General features: G+C 41.1%; 1 protein-coding gene across 4 annotated transcripts in view; it reads right to left on the reverse strand.

Moving 5' to 3' along the window:
- ARFGEF3 (ARFGEF family member 3) overlaps window positions 1–23054 on the reverse strand; it is a 178898-nt gene that overhangs the window by 114121 nt on the left and 41723 nt on the right. For all 4 annotated transcript variants that reach the window (XM_032339389.1, XM_032339393.1, XM_032339392.1 and 1 more), the window contains exons 3-4: window positions 20596–20677; window positions 17273–17404 (exon numbers count right to left, since the gene is read on the reverse strand). In XM_032339389.1, coding sequence (XP_032195280.1) covers window positions 17273–17404; window positions 20596–20677 — 214 coding nt within the window. The remainder of the gene's footprint in view (window positions 1–17272; window positions 17405–20595; window positions 20678–23054) is intronic.

Genomic DNA, 23054 nt, shown 5'->3' on the forward strand with positions numbered 1-23054 from the left:
CAGGAAGCCTGCTTCTCCCTCTCCCACTCTCTCTGCTTGTGTTCTGTCTCTCGCTGTGTCTCTCTGTCACATAAATAAATAAAATCTTAAAATTTAAAAAATAAACAGAAATATGATTTCACATATCATTTGTGCAGCCCTGTTTTCATGCCTCCTTTGCTTTTTGCTTTATTTTAATTTACTCAGTTATTTATTTAAAGTTTTTTTTATTTGACAGAGAGTGAGCACAAGCAGGAGAAGTGGCAGGCAGAAGGAGAGGAAGAAGCAGGCTCCTTGCTGAGCAGGGAGCCCGATGCAGGATTTGATCCCAGGACTCTGGGATCATGAACTGAGTCAAGGCAGATGCTTAACCTACTGAGCCACCCAGGCACCCCTGCTCTTTGCTTTACCTAATGTTTCTTCCCATGCTACTCACTGCTCTCTAATGAGTGGCTACACATTGCCCAGTAAAACAGAGACTAATACTATAAGTAAAGGGAGCTACCCTCTCCCCGCAGGGAATGGCCACTGCAAGAATGGCCAGAAAAAGCATTCCTCAGTAACTTTAGGAGGTCCGTCTGATAATAACAGGCTCAGTGCTATGCACAGTGTGTGAATTACCTAGGTTGATACTTTCAGTAAATGTGATGATTTTATTGTCCTTATTTCCCTGACAGGGAAATTGATGCTTAGAAAGATTAAGTCACCTAAGACCATACAAGTAACAAGCGCTACAGCTGAGATTTGAACCCAAGGATTTGAACTCCATGCCCTGAACCACCGTGCAATCTGTCCCGTCCTCTTCCTAGACCCAGACATCATCGTACTTTCTGTTCCTGTTCCCTTCCCAAATCCCCAAGGGATTAGAAATCCTTTAGCAGGCACTTTCCTCTTCCTTCCTATAACGTCCCCCAAGATGCTGCCCAGCGTTTATCGTTCATCTCAGGTGACCCTTACTCTACAAGATAGACAACGAGTTAGAGACATTTGCAAGATCTTTAACGACCATTAAAAATTTTCACTTTGTATCTGTAGAGCTATCACAGAACAGATGGACAAAAGCCTGCAGCATTTTAAAAATTGCTTCTAATTTTGTAGATAAGAGGCAAGACTCTCCCTGTTCTGTCCTTTGACTTGCGGCACTGTGAATTTTCTCCCTGCTAGTCTGAGATAAAACTGCTGGTGTCTGCTCCTTGATCTCAAACCCAACACCTGGGTCCTGCCAGCAGCTTGGTCTGTCAGTGGGGGTTGCCTGAGGAGGCTTCTTATCTGGTTCTGTCCAATTCATGAAAGAATGCTGAAGCTTTGCAAATCTACCTAATTCAGGATATACACCTAATCAGCATAGCAAAAAGTGCAATTGCCAGATGGGACAAGGAACCTCTCCTAATCCCTCAGTCTTAGTTACTGGCCAGGCCACCCTAGGAACAGCTGCTCCTCCAGGGAAAACAAATATGTACATGATTAAATAAGGAAAAGGGGATTTTTGCCAACTTTATAGTCATGAGCTTAGATAAGTTCATTGTAGGTCTGTCCCTCAGTCTTTTGATCCTTAAGGTGCCAGACACCCAAGAGTCAAGTCCAGATAAAAATCGTCCCATGTCAAGCAGGCTGACAGAGATTGTGGGAACAGCTGTCCTAAGTCCTTCTGGGAAAAGGCTTTCTTCTGTTTAATGAATATTTTGGGGGGTTGGGGCTTGGTAGATAAGAAGTGATGAAAACTGAGGAGAGACAGCAGTGTCACCAGGACCTAACTTGGCTTGGAAGGAGGCCATGTCATCTAATGCCTCTGTATTTGGTGGTACCTTTGCCCGAAACCCTCCTGTCCTTGGCTCTTCCTGCATTTGTTTCTCATGTGACTCATTTGGTTGGCTTCTTCTAGGTCTCAGCATAAATGTAACCCCCTCAGAGAGGTGTCCTCCTCTGACAACGAAACCCTCTAACTGGTTTGTCACATCCCTTTGCTTCATGACTTAAGAGCATGTGCCAGTCTCATAAACAACTGGTTTACTTATTGATAATCTTCCCATTAGACTATAACATCCACTGGGCACCTGAAAGACCCTCAAGGCTTTCTTATATGGTTCTGTCTTACTTGGAGTTTTTGCTATGTCACACAGCCTCCTCTTCTTGAATTGCTACCCCCGCTGTGATTCCTGGCAGGTGAGTGGGAGGTTATGAGGGACTGATAGAGATGGTGGTCCATGGAGTTGGGAGATGGCTTTTCCATTTGGGCTCTTGGCTTTTTAAGTATTTACAATAAAGACTGGCAACTGGCAATACTTTACAAGGTGAAAATAATGGCAAATATTTGTCTAAACTGGTTACTGTTACTTAGAAGACTGGTGATCAACTTTCTGCCCTCCATTACTCTGTACATCCATACAAGGTGCACAGGAGTGGATTTGGAAAGAAGTTTTCAAAAAACAAAGCAGTTTTCTGTGACAAGAGATGCTTTCAGAGGGAGACAAACTATAAGTGACTCTTAATCTCACAAAACAAACTGAGGGTTGCTGGGGGGAGGGGGTTTGGGAGAAGGGGGTGGGATTATGGACATTGGGGAGGGTATGTGCTTTGGTGAGTGCTGTGAAGTGTGTAAACCTGGTGATTCACAGACCTGTACCTCTGGGGATAAAAATATATATTTATAAAAAAAAAATTAAAAAAAAAAAAAAGAGATGCTTTCAGGCAGAAGGGGTTGGGGGAAGTGGGAGCAATACCAATGGGGACGTCTTCATGAAGGACACTGAGTCGGTGGTATTTGGTAATCAAGGTTCTCTGGGGAACAGAGAAGGGTCAAATTCCTTTGCCACAGGGAAGCCAGTCAATATAGAATGAGGCCCCCTAGCAACAGTATGAAGGAAGCTGAGGATCCCTGGACCAAGCTAATGCTGATAGAGTTCAAAAGATCTTTGAAAAAAGGCTTTCCACACTTCATGTCTGGCCACCAATATCCAAAGATTCGTGGAGTTATTTGCAAAAACTAAGAACAACCAAAGAGAATGAAAGCTCCTTAAGCTCAGGTAGAGTTTCTGGTGTCAGAAGCATAGAAGGTTTTAAATACAGGGAGGACAGTGCTCCTGGGCCCCTGTGACTCACATGGTCTATATAAAGAGCACAGTGTCTGGCAAGGATGACTCAGTAGACAGAAATGACTTATCAAAAACAATCAGTGGAGAAATGGCTGATGTGCCCAATGCCTAGTAAGCATTCATTCACTGGATTAAAACAAAGACGGGGTAGGACATTTGGGGGACAGCTAATGAATTCAAAGAATCTGATTTCTGTTGCATCATGAGTAGGCAGAAAGTTCAGATTCACATTCTGCATACACTGGCCTCAAGGAAAACAGGAATGACTAAACCCTGAGGGCAAGTGCATTAAAAATACATCCCTCACAGGGTCAGTAAAGCTTATTGACTAAGTCGTTGTCATTGCTGAACAGCGGGAACTTGGGTGATTGGCAGTGTCTCACAATTCAGCTTGCTGGCATGGCCTCCATAGAGGAGCTATGAGGATAGGGAAAACAGGCACAAAATTTTCCAGGACATGGGAAAAATCATTGCAAAGACTGAGAGAAATCCCAATCATTAAAAAAAAACAATAATCAAATAGCTATGGTGTACAAGAAGCAACCCTTCAATTTAAAAGATGTATAGAACTTTGGGGTACCTGGGTAGCTCAGTCAGTTAAGCATATGCCTTCAGCTCAGGTCACAGTCTCAGGGTCCTGAGATTGAGACCCATATCAGGCTCCCTGCTCAGCCAGGAGTCTGCTTCTCCCTCTGCTCTCTCTCTCTCAAATGAATAAATAAAATCTCTCTCTTAAAAAAAAAAAAAAAAAAGGTTTATGATCATAAATTTAAACATGTCTCCAAAGGCAAAGGAAACAAAAGCAAAAATGAACTTTTGGGACGTCATCAAAATAAAAACCTTCTGCACAACAAAGGAAACAGTCAACAAAACAAAAAGGCAGGAATGGGAGAAGATATTTGCAAATGACACTATAGACCAAGGGCTGATATCCAAGATCTATAAAGAACTTTTCAAACTCAACACCGAAAAACCAGATAATCATGTCAAAAAATGGGCAGAAGACACGAACAGACACTTCTCCAATGAAGACAGACAAATGACACATGAAAAAATGTTCATCACTAGCTATCAGTGAAATTCAAATAAAAACCACACTGAGATACCACCTTACACCAGTTAGAATTGCAAAGATCAACTAGGCAGGAAACAACAAATGTTGGAGAGGATGTGGAGAAAGGGGAACCTTCTTACATTGTTGGTGGGAATGTAATTTGGTGTAAATACTTTGGAAAAACAGTGCGTAGATTCCTCAAAAAAATTAAAAAATAGAGTTATCTTATGACCCAGCCATTGCACTAAAAGGTATCTACTCCAAAGATATAAATGTAGTGAAAAAAAGGGCCATCTGTACCCCAATGTCCACAATAGCCAAAATGTGGAAAGAGCTGAGAATGCCCTTCAACAGACAAAAAGATAAAGAAGATATGGTCCATATATTCTATACATTTCTTTGGAGCAGCTTAGACACATCAGTTAAACCTGTGCACCCTTTCTATGCCTCATTAGATTTATAAGCTTCTTAGAGGAGTAAAGTGTGACTTTTTGATGCCCACCATGTTTCTGGCAACTTGCCAGGCCCCAGGAGGCGTGGTGTCCTGGCCCAAGCTCGCCCCTTCTGATGCACAGTCCACATGAATGATGACCCTCAGAGTTTCAGTGAGACTGTGCACCTTTGTGCCTGGTCATTATTGTAAAATGTGTAGACAACGTATTATGACAGCCCAGTCATATAGAAGGCAATTATCCTAGGAATCTGAATGGCAGAATCAGGTTGGTATTGTGCGCCATCACAAAATGGCAGGGTTTATGACCACATAAGGTAAGAATCCTAGAGTTTCTGATGACTTGGTTAGGGTGATCAGAATTTTGTAAGCCTCCTTTAGGGATGTCCAGCCACCTAGCAGGGCCTCACTCTGCACAGGGAAAAAATCATCTCTCCTAACCAGAGGCCACCTCCCATGAGACTCATGGAACATTTTTTCCTTTCTGAGACCTCCTGAGACCTATGCTCTGCTGAGAACCTACCTTTTGCAGTCAATATAGTAAATGGTAACTTGCCTAAGATTTAGGATATGAAGATCTCATTTCTGCCAAGGTTCCAAATGAGTCCTCTCCAGGACCATTCCTGCAAATACTGGAGTGGAGAAGTGGTTCTTGACCTTAATGGGTAGCAGCTGCGTGTTTACTTTACATCTAACCATGTGCTGCATTACTCAGGCTTCCATTCATGAATCCAACAATTATTTATGGGTGTGTTATTAGGGCTCTGATCTAATGCTGGTGTTGGGCATATAGTACTGAACCAAAAAGACACCCTGACCCCTGATCTTGCAGAGCTAACACCTGGTGTTGAAGACCATCATAAAATAAGGGGTTGCAATAAATTGTGATGGGTACTATGACTGGGAAAATCACTGTCCTCTGGACAAGCCTCTCAAGGTCTAACTCAGAGCATACTAGCTGTAATTCCACTTTCACCTTTTCATGGACCTTTAAATTTAATACACTACAACACACACTATTAATAAATTAATCCTAGGAAAGAAGACATGGGTTCCATCAAGAAATGTGCTGATTTGGGGGAGTCAAGGCCCACTGAGGACACAGGGGTATACTAAGGAATTCTTCTTTTCCTCTTTCTTAAACTATTAAAATAATCTTACTTTACATATGAGTGCATCTTGAGGTGACTGTAGTTTCATTTTTCCAAATACCAGATGTTATTTATAAATCAAACCAAACAAAATCCACCAGAGCTCAAAAAAGTAGCTAAAATCTTGAGTACAGCCCACAGAAGGCCTTGTCTTTCCTGGTGCATGGAGAGGAGGAGACTCTCTTCAAATTCTTAATGCCAAGTGCATTTCAAACCCCAGCTCAGGTTCTGGCTGAAAATCTAACTTTGTTCCTTAATGCACATTTCCTTCTGGCCTTTGCTATGTCTTGGCATGAAACTTCAGAAAATTAAAAATGATTGCATAATTCCTTCTCTTTAGAAACCTTCCAGTTCTTTTTTTACTCTGTCAAATATGGCAAAAACAAGGATGGGAACTTCAGTGTTGAGCATGGGGTTCTGAGCCACCAAATGCCTTTCCATTCAGTGCAGGGCATGTCCCAATTCTGCCCCTGCAGCCTTATGGGTGTGTACCGCTGACAGTATGCCTTGGCCATGAAGTAGAAACGGACTTGAAATACAAGCAACAAAGCAGACTCTGTTTTCCAGAGATGGCAGAACGTGTGCCATCAGAGTGGGGTTGTGGGTAGTCACAAAGTACATACCAAATATCAGGGTACACTTTATTATCTAAATGTAAAATGTGGCTGCCCAAAATAAGCATTTTTCCCCTTATTTTTTGATTGAAGTTTTTCAACCTCAATACTATGGACATTTTGGGTAAAATACTTCTTTTACTGGGGGACTGTCCTATGCATTGTAGGGTGTTAGCAGTACTCTGGCCTCTCCCCTCCAATGACAGTGGCAATCCCAACTGTGACAACTAAAATATCTCCAGACATTGCCAAATGTTCTCTGGGGGACAAAATACTCCCCAGTGGAGAACCACTGTTTTAGATCACTTATACCCCACACACCCTGTGAATATAGGGGAGAAACCCTACAATATTATTACTCTTCTTCCAGAAGCCTCCAAGCTAGAATGCAGAACTTTCAGATGGCATCTGGGAAAGATCCACTGACCCTTCATTAGGTTTCAGAGACTCTGGACTGAAAGTAACAGAAGTAGTTGAGCTATGACCCCAGTCTTTATTTTGGTTCAAAGAAAATAAATGAAATTATTGTATTGCATGAACCCTCTACCCCTTAGGACTTGAACTGACTTCTCTTAGGCTGAGTGACAGATAATTTGAGAAATCACTTTCTGTTTCAACTTGCCCACATTCTGGCAAATGGCTATTCTGAGATTTTTTTTAGTCCACAGAAAATATTTTGCTAGTGTTCCTGAGTACCCAGTTTGGAAAATATTTCTAATTATTCACTGGCATATGGTTGTGTCTTTTCTGGCCTTGATTTGGTGCCTCTAGTAGTTAATTCTGATATTCATTCATATTTTTTAATATGCCCTTAGCACCTAATTCTAGGAAATACTATAAAAGTGATATCTGTAAAAAATTTCTTTGTACATATTAAATCATAATGAACTTGGCTGATTCACTTGAACAAATAAATAAACCATTCTTATTCTTTCCTCCAAATTCTCTCCCTTGGCAAGTTCCCATAATTTCTTTCTCTAACTGGAGACTCAAAAATCTATCATTGGAGCCAACATTTCCTCCAAGTTTCCATCCCTAATTTCAACTTCTCAACATCACCAATGAGCATATGCAATTCCATGAAAGTCATTAAATCTCCAATATGGTAAACAGATAATACTTTCCCCACCTCTCAAATTCCTAATTATATAACCATTAAAATTAACTTGAAGAACATGCACCCAAATGTTTATAGCAGCAATGTCCACAATAGCCAAACTATGGAAAGAATCTAGATGTCCATCAACAGATGAATGGATAAAGAAGATGTGGTATATATACACAACGGAATACTATGCAGCCATCAAAATAAATGAAATCTTGCCATTTGCGATGACATGGATAGAACTAGAGGGTATCATGCTTAGCGAAATAAGTCAATTAGAGAAAGACAACTATCATATGATCTCCCTGATATGAGGAAGTGGAGATGCAACATGGAGGGGTTAAGGGGGTAGGAGAAGAATCAATGAAACAAGATGGGATTGGGAGGGAGACAAACCGTAAGTGACTCGTAATCTCACAAAACAAACTGAGGGTTGCTGGGGGAAGGGGGGTTGGGAGAGGGGGGTGGGGTTATAGACATTGGGGAGGGTATGTGCTATGGTGAGTGCTGTGAAGTGTGTAAACCTGGCGATTCACAGACCTGTACCCCTGGGGCTAATAATACATTATATGTTTATAAAAAATAAAAATTTTAAAAAAATTACACTTGAAGAAGAAAAAATTACACTTGAAAGAATAAATATAGCCATCTGGGAAATGTTTATAATCTAAAGTGAAAAGAAATAAAAGTCTATATACACAATGAATATAACTGTGAACATATACATATGATTAGAAACAGATATTCAAAAGCCAGTCGTCCTTGTGGGATTTACAGTGAACTTTCCTCCATTTTGGAAAGCCTCTAGTGCTAAACTCCTTGTATTTCTTTACATGACCCTTTAAAAATATTACGATTCTTTCATATCTGACAGTGTGAACTCACTATGTCTCTCTTAAATTGGATCCTTAAAATCCATCATTCAGTCAGAAACTCTGGTTCCTCGTCCCATCATCACCTTGGATTTTTCCTTTCCCGCCTACTTACCACCTACTCCAGTGCCAGTCACTGCGGCTCCTGCTTCTCTCCCTATCGGCTCAGGGCACGTGGGTGCACCTGTCTGCACAGCGTTGCTAAGGACCCTTCCTATTGCTGCAATCTGATTCACATCCTCAGGACTTCTCGCTTAGGCTCTTACAATAAGCTAGTTTACCAGTGCCTCTGACTCAGGCCTGTTGACTTCAGACCATCCTGCAAAGCCCTTCCTTCTTCCTGTGCACCTTCAACATCTAACACTCAGCTCTGGAAGTGTCCCTTTCCCGCTTCCTCTGACCAGGTCCTAGAGAATCTCCCTCAACCTAACATTCCAGCCTCATGGCTTACCCACCTTCAGGAATCCCAGTGTAAGCCTACACTTTCTAATCCATGGGGCTTTTCTCCTCCACCAAGAATGCCCGCCTTCCCCCCAAAATTGTCTTAATTCTGTACACCCACCTTTCAAACTTCAACTCAAATAGTATCCCCGCCTTGAAATGCTGATCTACCCAGCTCAATGTAGTTTCTCCTTCTGAATTTTTCCAACTCCACTTCTATGACAACATACACAAATACTTTGAATTATGGTAAATATCATGATCTCTTTCCGATTAGTTTATGAGCACTTGCCTTTGAATGTATGGCTTTTGACCCTACAAAGTTGTATATATTGCTGGTAATGAAAATACATTCACTGAACAAACCAATGCAAATAAATCTAAAAGAAAACAAATCAAAAGGCTCAATGAATTATCTCTTTCTAGGTTAGTCTGTAAGAAACTTATTTTGACCTAATCTCACAGCTGATGGTTTAAGAAGTAAATTTCATAAGCACATCCCAGATAACACCTTTACTCCTTCCTTCTCTTTTCTTCTCAGACTCTCCCTAGATGGGCACCTCATCTCAGATAGTTTCTGCTCATATATACTCAAGGCTTTTGATAATATCATAAACAATGCTTGTAGACATGACCAACCAAGTTCCACAAGATAGTATTTAAAGGGCTAAAGCCAACTTGATTCTCTATATGTGAAACATTTAACAATTTAATAATTATAAAGCTCTTCTAGAATATCCAAATCATATGAATTGTGCCTAGTAGGATGGAACTGAAATTTATTGGTGTAAATGGTGGGGTGTTTTCTGTAGACTGTGGAATCACGGCAAATGGTTAGGACCCGAAATATATGTAGGTGTACAACTGATAAATCAGAATTTACAGAATTCTTCTTTGAAGCTACAATTCAACAATAGTAAATATGATGAAGCCCTTATTTAGAAATCAGAAATATATGATGAAATAAACATTCTTCCATTATGACAAAAGAAAATTACATTATAGGCTGTATAGAGTGCAGGACTATAGAGGAAGAAAAGAGATAGGAAGAAGAAACTCCTAAAGCAAAGATAGTTCTAATGTTCTGGTTCATAATTCTAATGAGTTTAGAGGGATTCATTTTATTATTATGCTACACATCTTCTTTTCTAATAATTGTAACAACAATGACAGCTAATACCAACCCCAATACTGCATTGTTACAAGTACTTATTTCATATTAACTCACTGAAGGCACAACTCCAGGAGGTATGCATCATCATTGTTCACATTTTACAGATCAGAAAATTGAGGAACAGAGAAGCACCTTTCCCAAGGTCATCAGGTGTTCTAGCTCCAGAACTGTGCCCTTACCACTCTCCTACCAGGTATTTTGAAACAAAGAAAAAGTAACAAGAAGTTTAAAAACAATAGAGCCTAATGATGGTTTCATAGGACAGTTACCCTCTGCCATCTCTTACTCCCACAGACACACTTGGCCACTTAAGTGTTCCTCAGGGGATTCTATCTACTGCAAGAGAGTGTTCTTCTTTCATTAGGTTCCATTATTTTTCAGAAGCTGTAGGATTCACACTGACCTTGCAGTTTACTCAAATACAAGTCTGAGAAGTTTTCTTCTCTACCCATCCAATAGCACACATCCAGAGACCAGATCAAGTCCCAGCCTTGCTACAAAGTCTTTGCAGAAAAATATAAATAGCTGAAAAAGTAACCCTGCTACTGACCACTGTGTAAGCCCAGACAAGTAACTGGACCATTACAGCTTCAATTTACCTACAAAAAGAAGGATCTGATGATATGTGAACTTACTTCCATTCTAAAGTGTGAATCTGTGTTAATCCTTCTCATTTGTGAACTCACACAGGTTAATTATCTATCATCATAAATTTCATTCCTTTTGCTTGTTGCTTACCCTCATGGTCAAACTTTTGCCTCTCCATCTGTCAATAACTAAGTTAACAAGCAATTAGTTAGCCATATGCCAGATGCTCTGGTTGGCACTAAAAGGATAAAAACAATACTAAAACATGTAATTAGTTTTCACTAACTAGTGAACTTTTCCAGTTATGCCTGGACCAATAGTTAAGGAGTAACCATTTGGAGAGATTATAATGTGCATTTTCCCCAAAGGGCCCACTGTAGGTAGTCCCCTGGGCCTTGGCTAAACTCCTACCTCCCTGAACACAAGGCCACCCTCTTCTGCCCCCGACAGAAGAAAGGTAACAGAGGGGATGATGGGCCAGCTGCCTCTTGGGAAAATATGCCAGACTGTAATCCCCATGTGACAAGTGATTGTGGAAGACTGCCAGTTATTGTTCAACATTGTCCCCTTTGTTTTCAAGAACAGAACTCTGGACACATCGCTGCCCCAATAAAGACTACACTTCCCAGCCATCCTTATGATGGAAAGTTGCCATACATTCATGGCCAATAGGTTGTAAGCAGAAGTATCCTCTTGCCAGGTGGCTGGAGTGTGAACCATCGACTGAGGATGGGGCACCATCATGGGCCACAAAATTCCAGAAACAAGGATTTTAGAGCATGAGGTCCAGCCAATAATGACCTAAGTCTGTGAAAAAATGAAAATAAACCTCTGCCCTGTGAACTGAACTCTAATTAATACAACAATCTTTTCTTCCCTTTCTCCAGGCTTATCCTCTTGTCTCATTCTTTATGCTTTAGATGTCATTTTATTTGCTTATTTAAATTCAATTAGCCACCAGCATTAGTTTCAGATGTAGTGTTCAATAATTCATCAGTGGGGTATAACACCCAGGCTCATCTCCTCATGTTAAATGTGATTTATTTTAAATGTCACTTAAGAATAGCCTTCTCTGTCATCCTCTTCATCTGTCCTCCGTCAGGCACTTTTAGAAATATACTTTTAGGTCCCTAGACTTTTCTATCCTTGTGTTCATCACAATATATGTGTACTTACGTGTTCATTGATTTCTATCTCCATTGCTAACCTCCAAACAGACCCTGTTTCTGTTTGGTTTTGGTTTCATTTTCTTCACCAAAGATCTTCTGTGGCTTGCATAGTGCTTGGCGCACAAGAAACAATAAAATATTTGAGGAATAAATGACTGAAACAATCGAAGGATCTCCCTACTTTACTAGAAACTGTGGACCATCCACAGTGAACAGTGAAGGCCTCTCCATCTGTACTTGCTTAATAAAAATTATGAGGAAAATCTGTAAAAACACTTAGCAGAACTGTTCTCAGATGTATTCAAATGGCATGGCATTGGAAATTGTGGCACTTAAAAAAATAGATAATGTGAAAATATCTTCATCTCAAAAATAATGCATACTATTGAAAGGAAAATTGTATTTCTAAGATTTCAGTGTTTGCTTCTTACTTCTTCATATATTTTTATTGTCTCTCTGAGGCAGTCATAGTGGAGAGTAAAGAAACCTGGGAGAAAAACTTAGTAAGAATTTTATCAGTGTGTCTACAAAGTGGGAAAAGACGATCATCATACAGTCTTAGCAGCAGGAAAATGGGTGGTTTAAGAACCATTTACTTAGCAGATCCACATATTTTACAAACTCCTCTGCATTAATTACAGAAATAATATGTTTGTAAATAAGTCAGAACAATCTCTAACAATGGTACATTAAAATTAAATGGTTTTCATCAAATCCTGGATTTTTCCTTAATACCAGAGATTGCTGCAGATCTTCTAAATTGTCTCAGTAGCTTTAGACTAAGAAGGGATTTCTCCTTGTTATGAGAGGGGAAGACAATTTAACCATTTCATCCTGAAGCTGCACTAATGATCGTTTCTCACATGAGGCACTCCGGAAGACCCACTGCCCAGAGTCATGGGCATCAAAGCTAACCATTGGATAAAGAGCCAGTATGAGGCTCCTCCATTAGGACATGACGGAGAGGAATTTAGAAACAGTCCCTTTATTTGGTCTGCTTCTTTCTCCCAGACCAAGGCACTGACTGCCTTGTTGGTACATAATTTAAAAGCACGCTCTCCTTCTCACTGTAAGACCGGAGTTCTAAATGGACACCTTAGGTCTATCTCTACGGCCATCAGCTCTTTCTCCATCTGTATTTTCTGTAGGTGTTTGGTTGGTTTTTTTGTAAAATAGAAAAATACCTCAACATTAAATGACGTGCTCTTTCCCTCCCCCCAGCCTGATCTCAATCTCGATCCTTTTCTATCACACACACACACACACACACACACACACACAGAGCCATTAGCTAATTTGGTGGGAAAGACATTGATTCTTCTTCAAACTTGCATCTAGGTCTTGAAACTAGTAAGAGAATGTATGGTCACGGAGGATGCCAAAACCCACAGGGTTCTGAGCCACTATCAGCTTTGCCCCTTACCAGCCTGTGACTGAACTTTTCTATTCAATTCTCTTTCGAATAGGGATAGTGCTAACACCCATGCGCCTTTTAGAATAGACTCAGAAGGCAAGCGACCTAACCCACTGTTTAAGAGCGTAAGTTTGACCTCCAGCGGCATTACAGGGCAAACACTGGCCCCGCCATTTGACTAGATGTATGACCTGAGTGTGAACGTACGGTATTGACCAGCGCATCTGATGTACAGTAAATATCAAATTATCAACCCCTGTCATTTCTCCTTGAAAAATTGTGAAGGATCCCACCAGTATCATTTCTATCACCAAAAGACGCACCCAAAGAAAAACATCTAATAACAGCACATCCATCAGATGCTTTCTCAGTATCCATTATCACATCCTTCCTTATCCACAAAGCCGGCTGCCTCCCTCAGACAGGCTGCACACATCTCTGACACATTTCTAGAGGCAGAAGGCCAGCCACAGTTCCCTTCAGTTTTAAAGACTCAGCCAGCTGTATCAGCTAATAACCTCTCTAAAGGTTATCTATCAGGAAGAAGGGGGAAAAAAAGTCCTAATTGTTCTAGTCAGAGATGTCATTAGTTATGTACCCGGCTCCTGGGGAGTCTGCGTGGCATTTACCCAAATGGCACCCACCATGGGAAAATGTTACCAAAGCGGGCAAGTGTTTAACCTAAATATTAAGTAGTTCCCTGCTGTCTGTTAATCCCTTACTAAGATAATCTATCTTCAGAGAAACCTTCTTTCTGATTCTATAGTCCTGATCCTTGATTTGCTCAAGCTGTAAAATTTTTATTTGGATTCCATGGCTGTTTCCATAAATCATAATAAAAATAAAATTTTTATTTGGAAACATGGCTGTTTCCATAAATCCAAATTGCCTTTTCTCCCCCTTTTGTTAGACAGTCAAACCATGCAGAACAGATCTTAGACTAAGTGATCTAACCTCACTCCGATTTAATTTGTCAGGAGCAAGCATCACTGATTTCTTTTCTTTAACCCTCCGGTTGAAAGTCTAGGGCCTTCTTTCCAAACGAGAACACTACCTTTGGAATCTTGAGTCTCATTATTAGACAGTTTGTTTAATCTCTGGGAGACTTCAAAGAGGAAGCCATATTATTTTCTCTCCAGGAATTTAATAAAGTGCTCCACACTCTTAAGAGTGTGACAGGGTTCAATTTCTCGTGTTTACAAACACTACCAGAGAGCAACGTGTGAGTAAAATGCATGGCATAGCTTCTTAAAAAAATGGCACCTGGGGTTTGTCATAAAAATGGGCTCTGCTGTGGTTAGACAGACATAAATAAAAAATGAATGGTGTGGCTTTATCGCTCCTGAATAACATCCCGGTATCTGAAAATGCCTACCATATCTCACTTTAAAATATTTTATAGTACCTGCAAAATATTTATATAAAATGGATTTTTATAGGAGATGCCTAGTTTAGATCATTTATCATGAGGATGAGTTATATAAAGCATCAAGAATAAATATACCCTTCCTGTGTAATGGGGATCGAGCTTTTCCTTGAGGGCTCATCCAATTCTTTCTTTTGGCGAGAACAAGTGGCAAAACCATTTTAATACGGTAATGATATTAGCAAAACCAGGATGTATTGGGGAGTTTTTAGTTGGGCCATTATAAGTAGGATAGCACCCAAGAGTAAAGGGCACACACTTCTAAAGGTGACTGAAGTTACTGCAGAAATTTATCCTGCATAGAGAAAGCGTATAAACACTATTATTATTTCTAAGCCAGAAATGCTATAATTTGGGTATGTCTTTATACCCAAATAATTTAAATGTCAGAAATAAGTAATGATCATGGAACCTTCCCTCGTGGACTCTCACGCTTGGACCCCCAGCTCTGTAGATCCACTTGAGGCTAATAATAGCACTTGAGCATATCGTTAGTTATCTTGTCCAAAAAGGTTTGTCTCAAAAGAAAGTAACTGAAGTCCAGGTTTGTTGTAAACTGAAGTATTTTTTTCCCCACTCCCAATGTTTAAATGGTTAAAATGATTAATAGCATAAGGCAAAGGCCCTTCTCTTTTTAAGCATTTTGGAAATCTAATTTTAAAGAATGGCAGGCCAAATTACTGTTTTCTTCTTGTCTGACAATGCCTGATTTCTTCCTGAACATTAATGTCGAATTCTATCATGGTGTCATTAGAAAGTCCATTAAGATATGCTTTCCAGGATTTCCAGTAGAGTTAACATGTGTCAACTTCTGTCCTCAACAAGGCTAGCAGAAGGCACTGCTGGGCTGGAATGAGGAAGCAGGCCTAAGTTTTCAAAACAGGTGTTACTCTTGACATAACCATTAAACATCCTGCTTCTCTAAGACTTGTAGAAGAACGGGCTCTTTCTCCTTCTATTTCCAGAAGAATGCGAGTCTGTGGAGTGTGTGTCTCCTTGTGACACCACAGCTCACCCTCCAGTACACGGAGACCTAATACTACAAGAACAACTCAACAGACTGATCTTGGAAGCCACAAAAGTTAACATGGCAGCCAGCCTTGTCTGTCTCTCAACAGCGGCATGGAGGAAGTAGAGAAGTCAAATAAGTTCTAGAAAAGGTTTCTCTTCAGTTCCTATGAATGCTCAGCTGCCAAATGGATGTCAGAGGACAAGGCAAAACTGTACATTACAGAATCAGAGAGAGTTAAAGACGAATGAGATCTTCGGGGTCAGCTAGCTAGGGGATTCTCAATGTTTACTTTAAGAATAGTCCTAGGGGCACCTGGGTGGCTCAGAAGGTTAAGCATGTGGTTTTGGCTTAGGTCATGATCCCGGGGTCCTGGGATTGAGCCCTGAGTCAGGGTCCCTGCTCAGTGGGGAGTCTGCTTCTCCCTCTTCCCCACTTCATTTGTGCTCTCTTTCCCTTTCTCTCAAAGAAAGAGTGTTTAAAAAAAATAATGTTCCTAGACGCACCCACTGAGATTATGACTCAGCTCCCGCAGGTGGGAAGTAGTAGGCATATGCCAACACTTGTAAAGCACTGGCTTTATGCCAGATACTGTGCTAAGTTCTTTACAAATATCACTCATTTAATCCTTGCAACAATCCTGTTGGGTACGTGCTACTATTTCCCCCATTTTATAGATGAGGAGACCAAGGCACAGAGAGGTTAAGGAATCTACCTGAGGACATCCATCTGAAAAGTGAATCAGCTGCTTCAGAGTCTCAGCTCGTCATCACTGCACTGAAATTACCTGTCAGCTATGGGCTATGCTGAGGCTCAGGGCACTGAGAAAATATCATGACTGAAATCATCTTCTCTGAATGGAGAAACTGAAACCCAGAGGAGTGAATTCTCTTACCCGAGACAAAAATCCTTCAATGCATTTCCAGGAAGAAATCAACCATTCTAGGACACCAACTATTCTTAAATATTCCTCTACACTTATTCCTCCAGGAGAAAATGAATAGATGGCGTTATTAAAAGCCAGCTCACTGGTTCCAGCTGTGTTGCTCTGACTGAGGTGCTGTTCTAGGGCAGAGATTTCCATCCTCTGCAGCTCAATTCATTATTCATTCACAAGATAAGACACATTCCAGAGTTGGCATAAGGGACTCCCAATCATGGTGATCCGCAAAGGGAGGGCAAAGGGAAAGGGGAGGGAGAGGTGCCATCCCCCAAAGTGGTAACTGAAATGGGGGAGATAAGGTTCCCATAATTTGATAATAGACAAGAAAGATGGGATTCTAATGTAGTTCCCCAAGTTGGTCTTCCTGACCTTAAACTGCCTATTTCTAAAGCCTTAGAATATGTGAAAACAAAATTTGGTCACTGCTTTGTTTTAACATAAATAGGCAGCAGACTACCCAGAATGACCAGATCTAAAAACTGGACCTACTCCCGTGCATTCTCTTAAAAAGTGACAAAGACGTTACCTAATAACATTGGATGTGCAGGATCAAGCCAAAAAATCATATAGATTTACTGAAATTCTATTTTTTTACCTAGTTATCATTTCTGTTCAACAATCCAGGTAATTCTGGGGGACCATAAGCAAGAATAACCATATATTCCAAATGAAAAGGGAGCTGGCATCACCACAATATGGAGACATTTCTAGGCTAACAGTGACGGGTTGGTGGGAGGGGTCAGTCTGTTCCCATCCCAGTGACGCAAACCAGCAGCCACGTCAAACCAACCTTCATCACTTCCACCTGCAGGTCTTCATTGAGGGAAGGCGTCACTTTCACAGCGTTCAGGATCTGATTGAGCAGCTGCTTCTCATCAGAGTCTGTTTCCATGGATACAAACCTCTCTTCTGACAGAAGCTTCTGTAAAGAGGCACAAGGCAATGATCACAGACATGCTTTCCCCTGCTGCCATAGTCTGTTGTATCTTAGTATGTCCTGAGGATAATTTTTCGTACTCAGGAGCCCTGTCGGTGGAGGCCATTCGGAAAGAACTCATGCTACATGCCAACAAACAAGGACAAATGCATCAGACCTTTCGCACAGTCTAGGCAAAGACTTTTTTTTTTTTTTTAAGATTTTATTTATCCATTTGACAGAGAGAGAGATCACAAGTAGGCAGAGCAGTGGGCAGAGAGAGAGAGGAAAGCAGGTTCCTTACTGAGCAAGGAGCCGGACATGGGGCTCGATCCCAGGACCCTGAGGTCATGACCTGAGCTGAAGGCAGAGGCTTTAACCCACTGAGCCTGGGCAAAGACTTTTTGCTACTGTTAGAGAATTCATTCTATATAACATGGCGACCATATAAGTTGTGTGGTTGGTGGGGACAGTGGATGAATGTGCCCAGGGCCATCTAGCACCTAATCAAAGTCACATTCACACATAACCCTTTCTGAACATAGATTTGTCATAGGAAAGGAGAAGGTCTTGTAGACAACAAGTTCATTTTTCAGATATTTCCTAACGTGAACAATCATTTACCCAAGAAGCATTCATGAACTCATAAATCTTAAAGTGTTTCCATCAGAAAGTGAATCCCACAAAAACTAAAATGGGATGTTCACTTTCATGAGGTCTCTCAGGAGATACTATATGCCACGGCTCTTTTTGGTGAGGGGACAACTCTCATTTTTCATAAAATTCTTAGATTGTACAAAAACCCTCCCTAGAGCTCCTACTCCCTCATCTTTTTCCTGGAGCCATAAGACTAAGCTAAAATTTCAGAAGTCAGCTGTGAAGTCCCCCTAAGTCTTTTCTTCTCCATACTAAACCTCCTGGGGCATCTTCAAATGGTCCTGGTGTAAGATGGCTTCACAGATGCTCTCCTGCTTAAAAACGAGGCCTCTGGAGTGACTGTCACACTTGAAGGGTGGTCTCACATTAAAGAATTATGCAACCAAGACTGGTCCCTAAGGTACACTCTGAACTTGGGTGATTAAGATCTGTCACTGTTGGTTGATCCCTGGTTAAAAAAATACACACACATACACATACACCATTCTGGTGAGTGATAATGGGGGAGGCTAGGCATGTGTGGGCATAGGGGGCATATGGGAAATTTCCATACCTTTTTCTCAATTTTATTGTAAATCTAAAACTGCTCTTTTAAAAAAATCTTAAAAATGTTTAAGATGGCAGAAGGGAAAGACAAAAATAAATGGGGTCTTTGGTGGCACCATTGAGCGGTCACACCCAAACCAGAAATGCCTGCCTCTAGAATTCTAGTTAAGTGAGATAATTAAATGTGTTTATTGCCTAAAACCAAAATCTGAAAAACAGCAATGCCTAACTTTAATTATATTCTCAGATCAAATGAGCTTAGTTGTAAGTCACAGTGCATTCGAGGCTGACTCACCCTGAAATCCCTAATTCTCATTCGCAAGGGCTGCAATTAAGCTATTCTATTTGAGACCCTAGTGTAGGATTTTATATTTATTCCTGTTAAATCTGTCCTCATCCCATTCCGCGTATGCTTGCAGCCAAGAACCTTTGAAATTCTGACTCATCCTGTGTAAGGACTCCCTCTTTCCGTGGAATGTCACTGTAGATCCAGAAAATAAGTTCTTCAAACCTTCTCAGGACTCCCTGACACTTGTTCACATCCTCTCAAAAGGGATCCCCCCCCACCACACTGTCACACAGTGCATGCCAGGCACCCCAGAGTTAAATTTATATACGCACGTGTTTTTACTTGACGTGATAAGGACTGGAAAGCCCTGCAAGATTGCGAAAGTTCAGAGGAAGTACAGGGTGGGAAGAGGAAGGCTCACTGCCCAGCAAGTCCCTGGAGTTAAAGTGATAGAGCAAGCCCGTGCAAACATGGTTCTGTAAGCTTGGAGTGTTTGGGAGTTAAAAAAGTAAATGGAGGGGGGGCGCACCAGGGTGCCTCTGTTGGTGAAGTGGCTGACTGTTGATTTTGGTGCAGGTCATGATCGCAGGGTCGTGGGATCAAGTCCGATAACAGGCTCCAGGCTGAGCAGGGAGTCTGCTCAAGATTCTCTTTCTCCTTCTCCCTGCCCCCTGCCCCAACTCTGCTCTCTCTCTCTCTCTCTCTCAAATAAATAAATAAATAAATAAATATTTAAAAAAAAAAAAGGGAAATCTGTACATTTTCCTAGAGAAAAGGGAACATACGTAGCAGGTCGAAATAAACTCCCATTCACACCCATGGTTGGCCCAATCATGTCGGAGAAAGCAAAGAGTTTTTAATATCACTTACAATGTTTAAAAAGGTCTAATACTAATGCATATTAAAACACATTATCTAATTTCAATCCACTAGAGAAAGAAGAGCCATAGTCTTTTCACTCTTTCATATGTATGAGAAAGACACTTAGAGGATGAAATAGCACACGCTAATGTGAAAAGACATCTGACAAATACCACCAATCCACGGCCACCCTGAACAAACCCCACAGGCCTGTCACTTAAGAACTAAGTCATTTAAAAGCCAATATATTATATAGTCATCACCTTCACACTGTTGGAATCAGACCTATTCTAGACGGTGTAAACTACGAATGAACAAACGCTCAGAGAAGGAAAGTCCTCAACCAATCTGACTTTTCTGATTAGGCTAAATTTTTTCCCCCTCCCATTCTTGCTCTGGAAACAAAACACATGAATTTGTTCACCAACCTAACTGTAAAATAGAAAACAGGACAAAATCTTTCCGGTTTACTATTAATTCTCCTTCCATAGAACCAAAGATGCTGAATGTACAAAAGATTTGGATTGGTATAGAACTTAAGGTGTCTCTCTTGGGATCCTTCGTCCTCCTAAAGGTGGACGTCCCCTGAAGTATTTCATTTCTGTGTGAGCTTAGCTGGGAATCAGTGGCAGACAACAAACGCTCAACAGTCTAATGCTGTGTCCCAAGAAATGCTGGTAAATATATGAAAATTCAGTTATCCTCTGTGGTTATTACCTAGTTCAATCAAATTGTAGTCCAAGTCTTTAAACAGCTATTACGTAAAATGTTACGTATTTGCTCTTTCAATGCCAAAGTAGCCTGTTCATTTCTGTCACCTGGTTGCACCCAGTGAGAGCCATACCTGTATTCCCGCCAGAGCATGTTGGGCCAGTTTCACATTCTTGGATTCCAAAGCCAACTGGAGAGGAAGCAAGCATTTCTCCCTGGCAAACACATAAATAAGGACAACATATGAGCTCAGCAAAGCTGGCAGTCAAGTGATACAATCCTTATGCATACCCACTCCCAAATACTGCGACACACATACATAAAAACCATAACCGAGAATAAAAATGCACATGGACTTAAACACACAGAAAAAAAAAAAAAAAGAAAAAAAAAGAAAGAAAAAGAAAAACAAAAAAACACCTGTGCAGAAATGAGAGCATATCGGCACTTTCCTTGGCCACAGGAAGAGCCATCACAAGGACCTTCGAGCAATTGTTTTGGTATACAAATTATTTCGTGGCAGCAGTCTCACCAGTCCGTGCTCATGCCTTACTCTCTCGTAAATGTAATTGCTATACCCAGTACACCTGGGGTGAACAACTCTAGAAAGCACCACTGATATATATTACAATGTTTTGCTCATACCTCTCTCTCGTCTACAAAGTGAATGCATCACCACCACTACTTTGCTTCATCAATATAAATTGAAATTTTATTAACGTGTCAGTTTCTCTCCAATTCAAAATGTTCAGCAACCATTTATCATTTTTAAATTCACTTTTTAGTCTCCATCAGGTAGAGCTGAATTGTGTGATGGCTTCTCCATAAACATGTTTCCAGGACAGAAATATAAATATCAGCATGTTTGACCAATGAGAGGTCGCTGGTATCATGGGAAGGATGAAAAAGATGTATGTGGAGAGGTACTCAGATGTTTTAAAGCTTAAAAAAATAACTGGGCACTAAAATATGTTAAGAACAAACCAAAAGAGCTGTTTAAAAAACCCATCGTTCTGTTAGAACATTCACTCTAAATAATTAAACAATATCCAAGAATTTTAATCAACCTATTATTTCCCCATGGAGCTACACTGGCACAACAAATGGAATGTTACTTAATTTTACCAGGATCCCCCGCCCCCACTTAAACCACAGCAACCTCATTTTTATCTGTTTTCTATTTTCAGCATAAACTGAAAGATTCATGGAGTATGAAAGCTACAGGGTGAGGCTATGGGATTTTGTCTTTGGAGAACTAAGGGTCACTGTTGTAGAGCACAATGAAACAGAAAGTTAATTATAGCTCTGATTCCTTCCTATCAGAAGGATGTCAGGCCCTGCAGCCCTGCTGCTTTTCTGTGGATCCTCCAACAGCAGCTCCACAACAGATGAAGCAAGAGTCCCAGACCATCCCTGATGCTGGCCACAAAGACAGAACAAAGACAGACTCCATTAGAGAGAACAGGAGCCTTCCCAGTCCTTCTCACCTCTCCCCTCACCAACCCAGAGCTACAATAGCCATTTTTATGTGACAGTCAATTAACACTGCAGCCGTTTTTCATTAGCACATCCTGCGACAGATGGGTAAATTACTCAACTATGTTCCTTCCAGCGGGGGGGGGGGGGGGGGGGGTGCTGGAATTTTGTCACTGTACCCATTACCACCAGCTTGACTACCATTATAAGGCAAACTTGGCTATGCAATCAAGTAAAGCAGGAGTGGCTGAATTGTTCCCAAGTTGTTCCCCCCCCTTTGGTTTAATCATAACCAGTTTATAAGCTGGACAAATTAACTGGAAAGGTGAATGCTGCTAAGTAGAAATAACGGGCAGATGGAGTATTAACAGAAGAACCACAGAGTCTCATCTGCAAACCCTTGAAACAAATTTCCATCAGAATTCATTCACTGGGAAAGAACTTTCTACTCATATTTGGAGTCATATCTGCCAATGAAGGCTCAGTACCCATGAGCAAGTATGTAGGTCTAAAACCCCCATGGTCTCACAGCCCAGAGGAAGGAAAGTCTCTGCTGAGTGGCCCTGTGCTGCAAATGCGCAAATCGCACACATCACCCACCAAGGGCACCAAACAAGAGCAGAGGCCACACTCGGCAGCCACAAGGACACTTTGGAAATGCTGAACCTCATAACCTTTGGTAAGCAGCCCTGTGTTGGCATATAAGCAGCTATAGACTCCTATGGCTCTGCTGTCTTCAGAACTAGTCTGTGAAATCCTCATTCCACTTTCTCATCTACTTCCACATTCACACCATTTGTACCACAGACCTGAGCCAAGCTGTGGACAAATGTCAGCCCCTGCCCCCCAGGGTTGTACCATGATTCTAGGGGACATCACTGTGTGGCCTGCTACCATTGCTAGTCATGGTCACCAGACAGGACTGAAAGATGTAGTGGTTCACTAGATTTGGGCTGAATTGAAAGGTATCAGTGTTTAGGGGAAAGAATCACATAGACCCGGATTACTTTAAATTGTATGATCTCAAGATACTTAATTCTGTTGGCTCTTACTTCCCAATCCAGAAAAAGGGCATCTGACGACCAATCCTACAGGGTAGCACTAAGGAGTACAAAT

Source organism: Mustela erminea, chromosome 4 (assembly GCF_009829155.1).
Source record: "Mustela erminea isolate mMusErm1 chromosome 4, mMusErm1.Pri, whole genome shotgun sequence".
Taxonomy (NCBI): domain Eukaryota; kingdom Metazoa; phylum Chordata; class Mammalia; order Carnivora; family Mustelidae; genus Mustela; species Mustela erminea.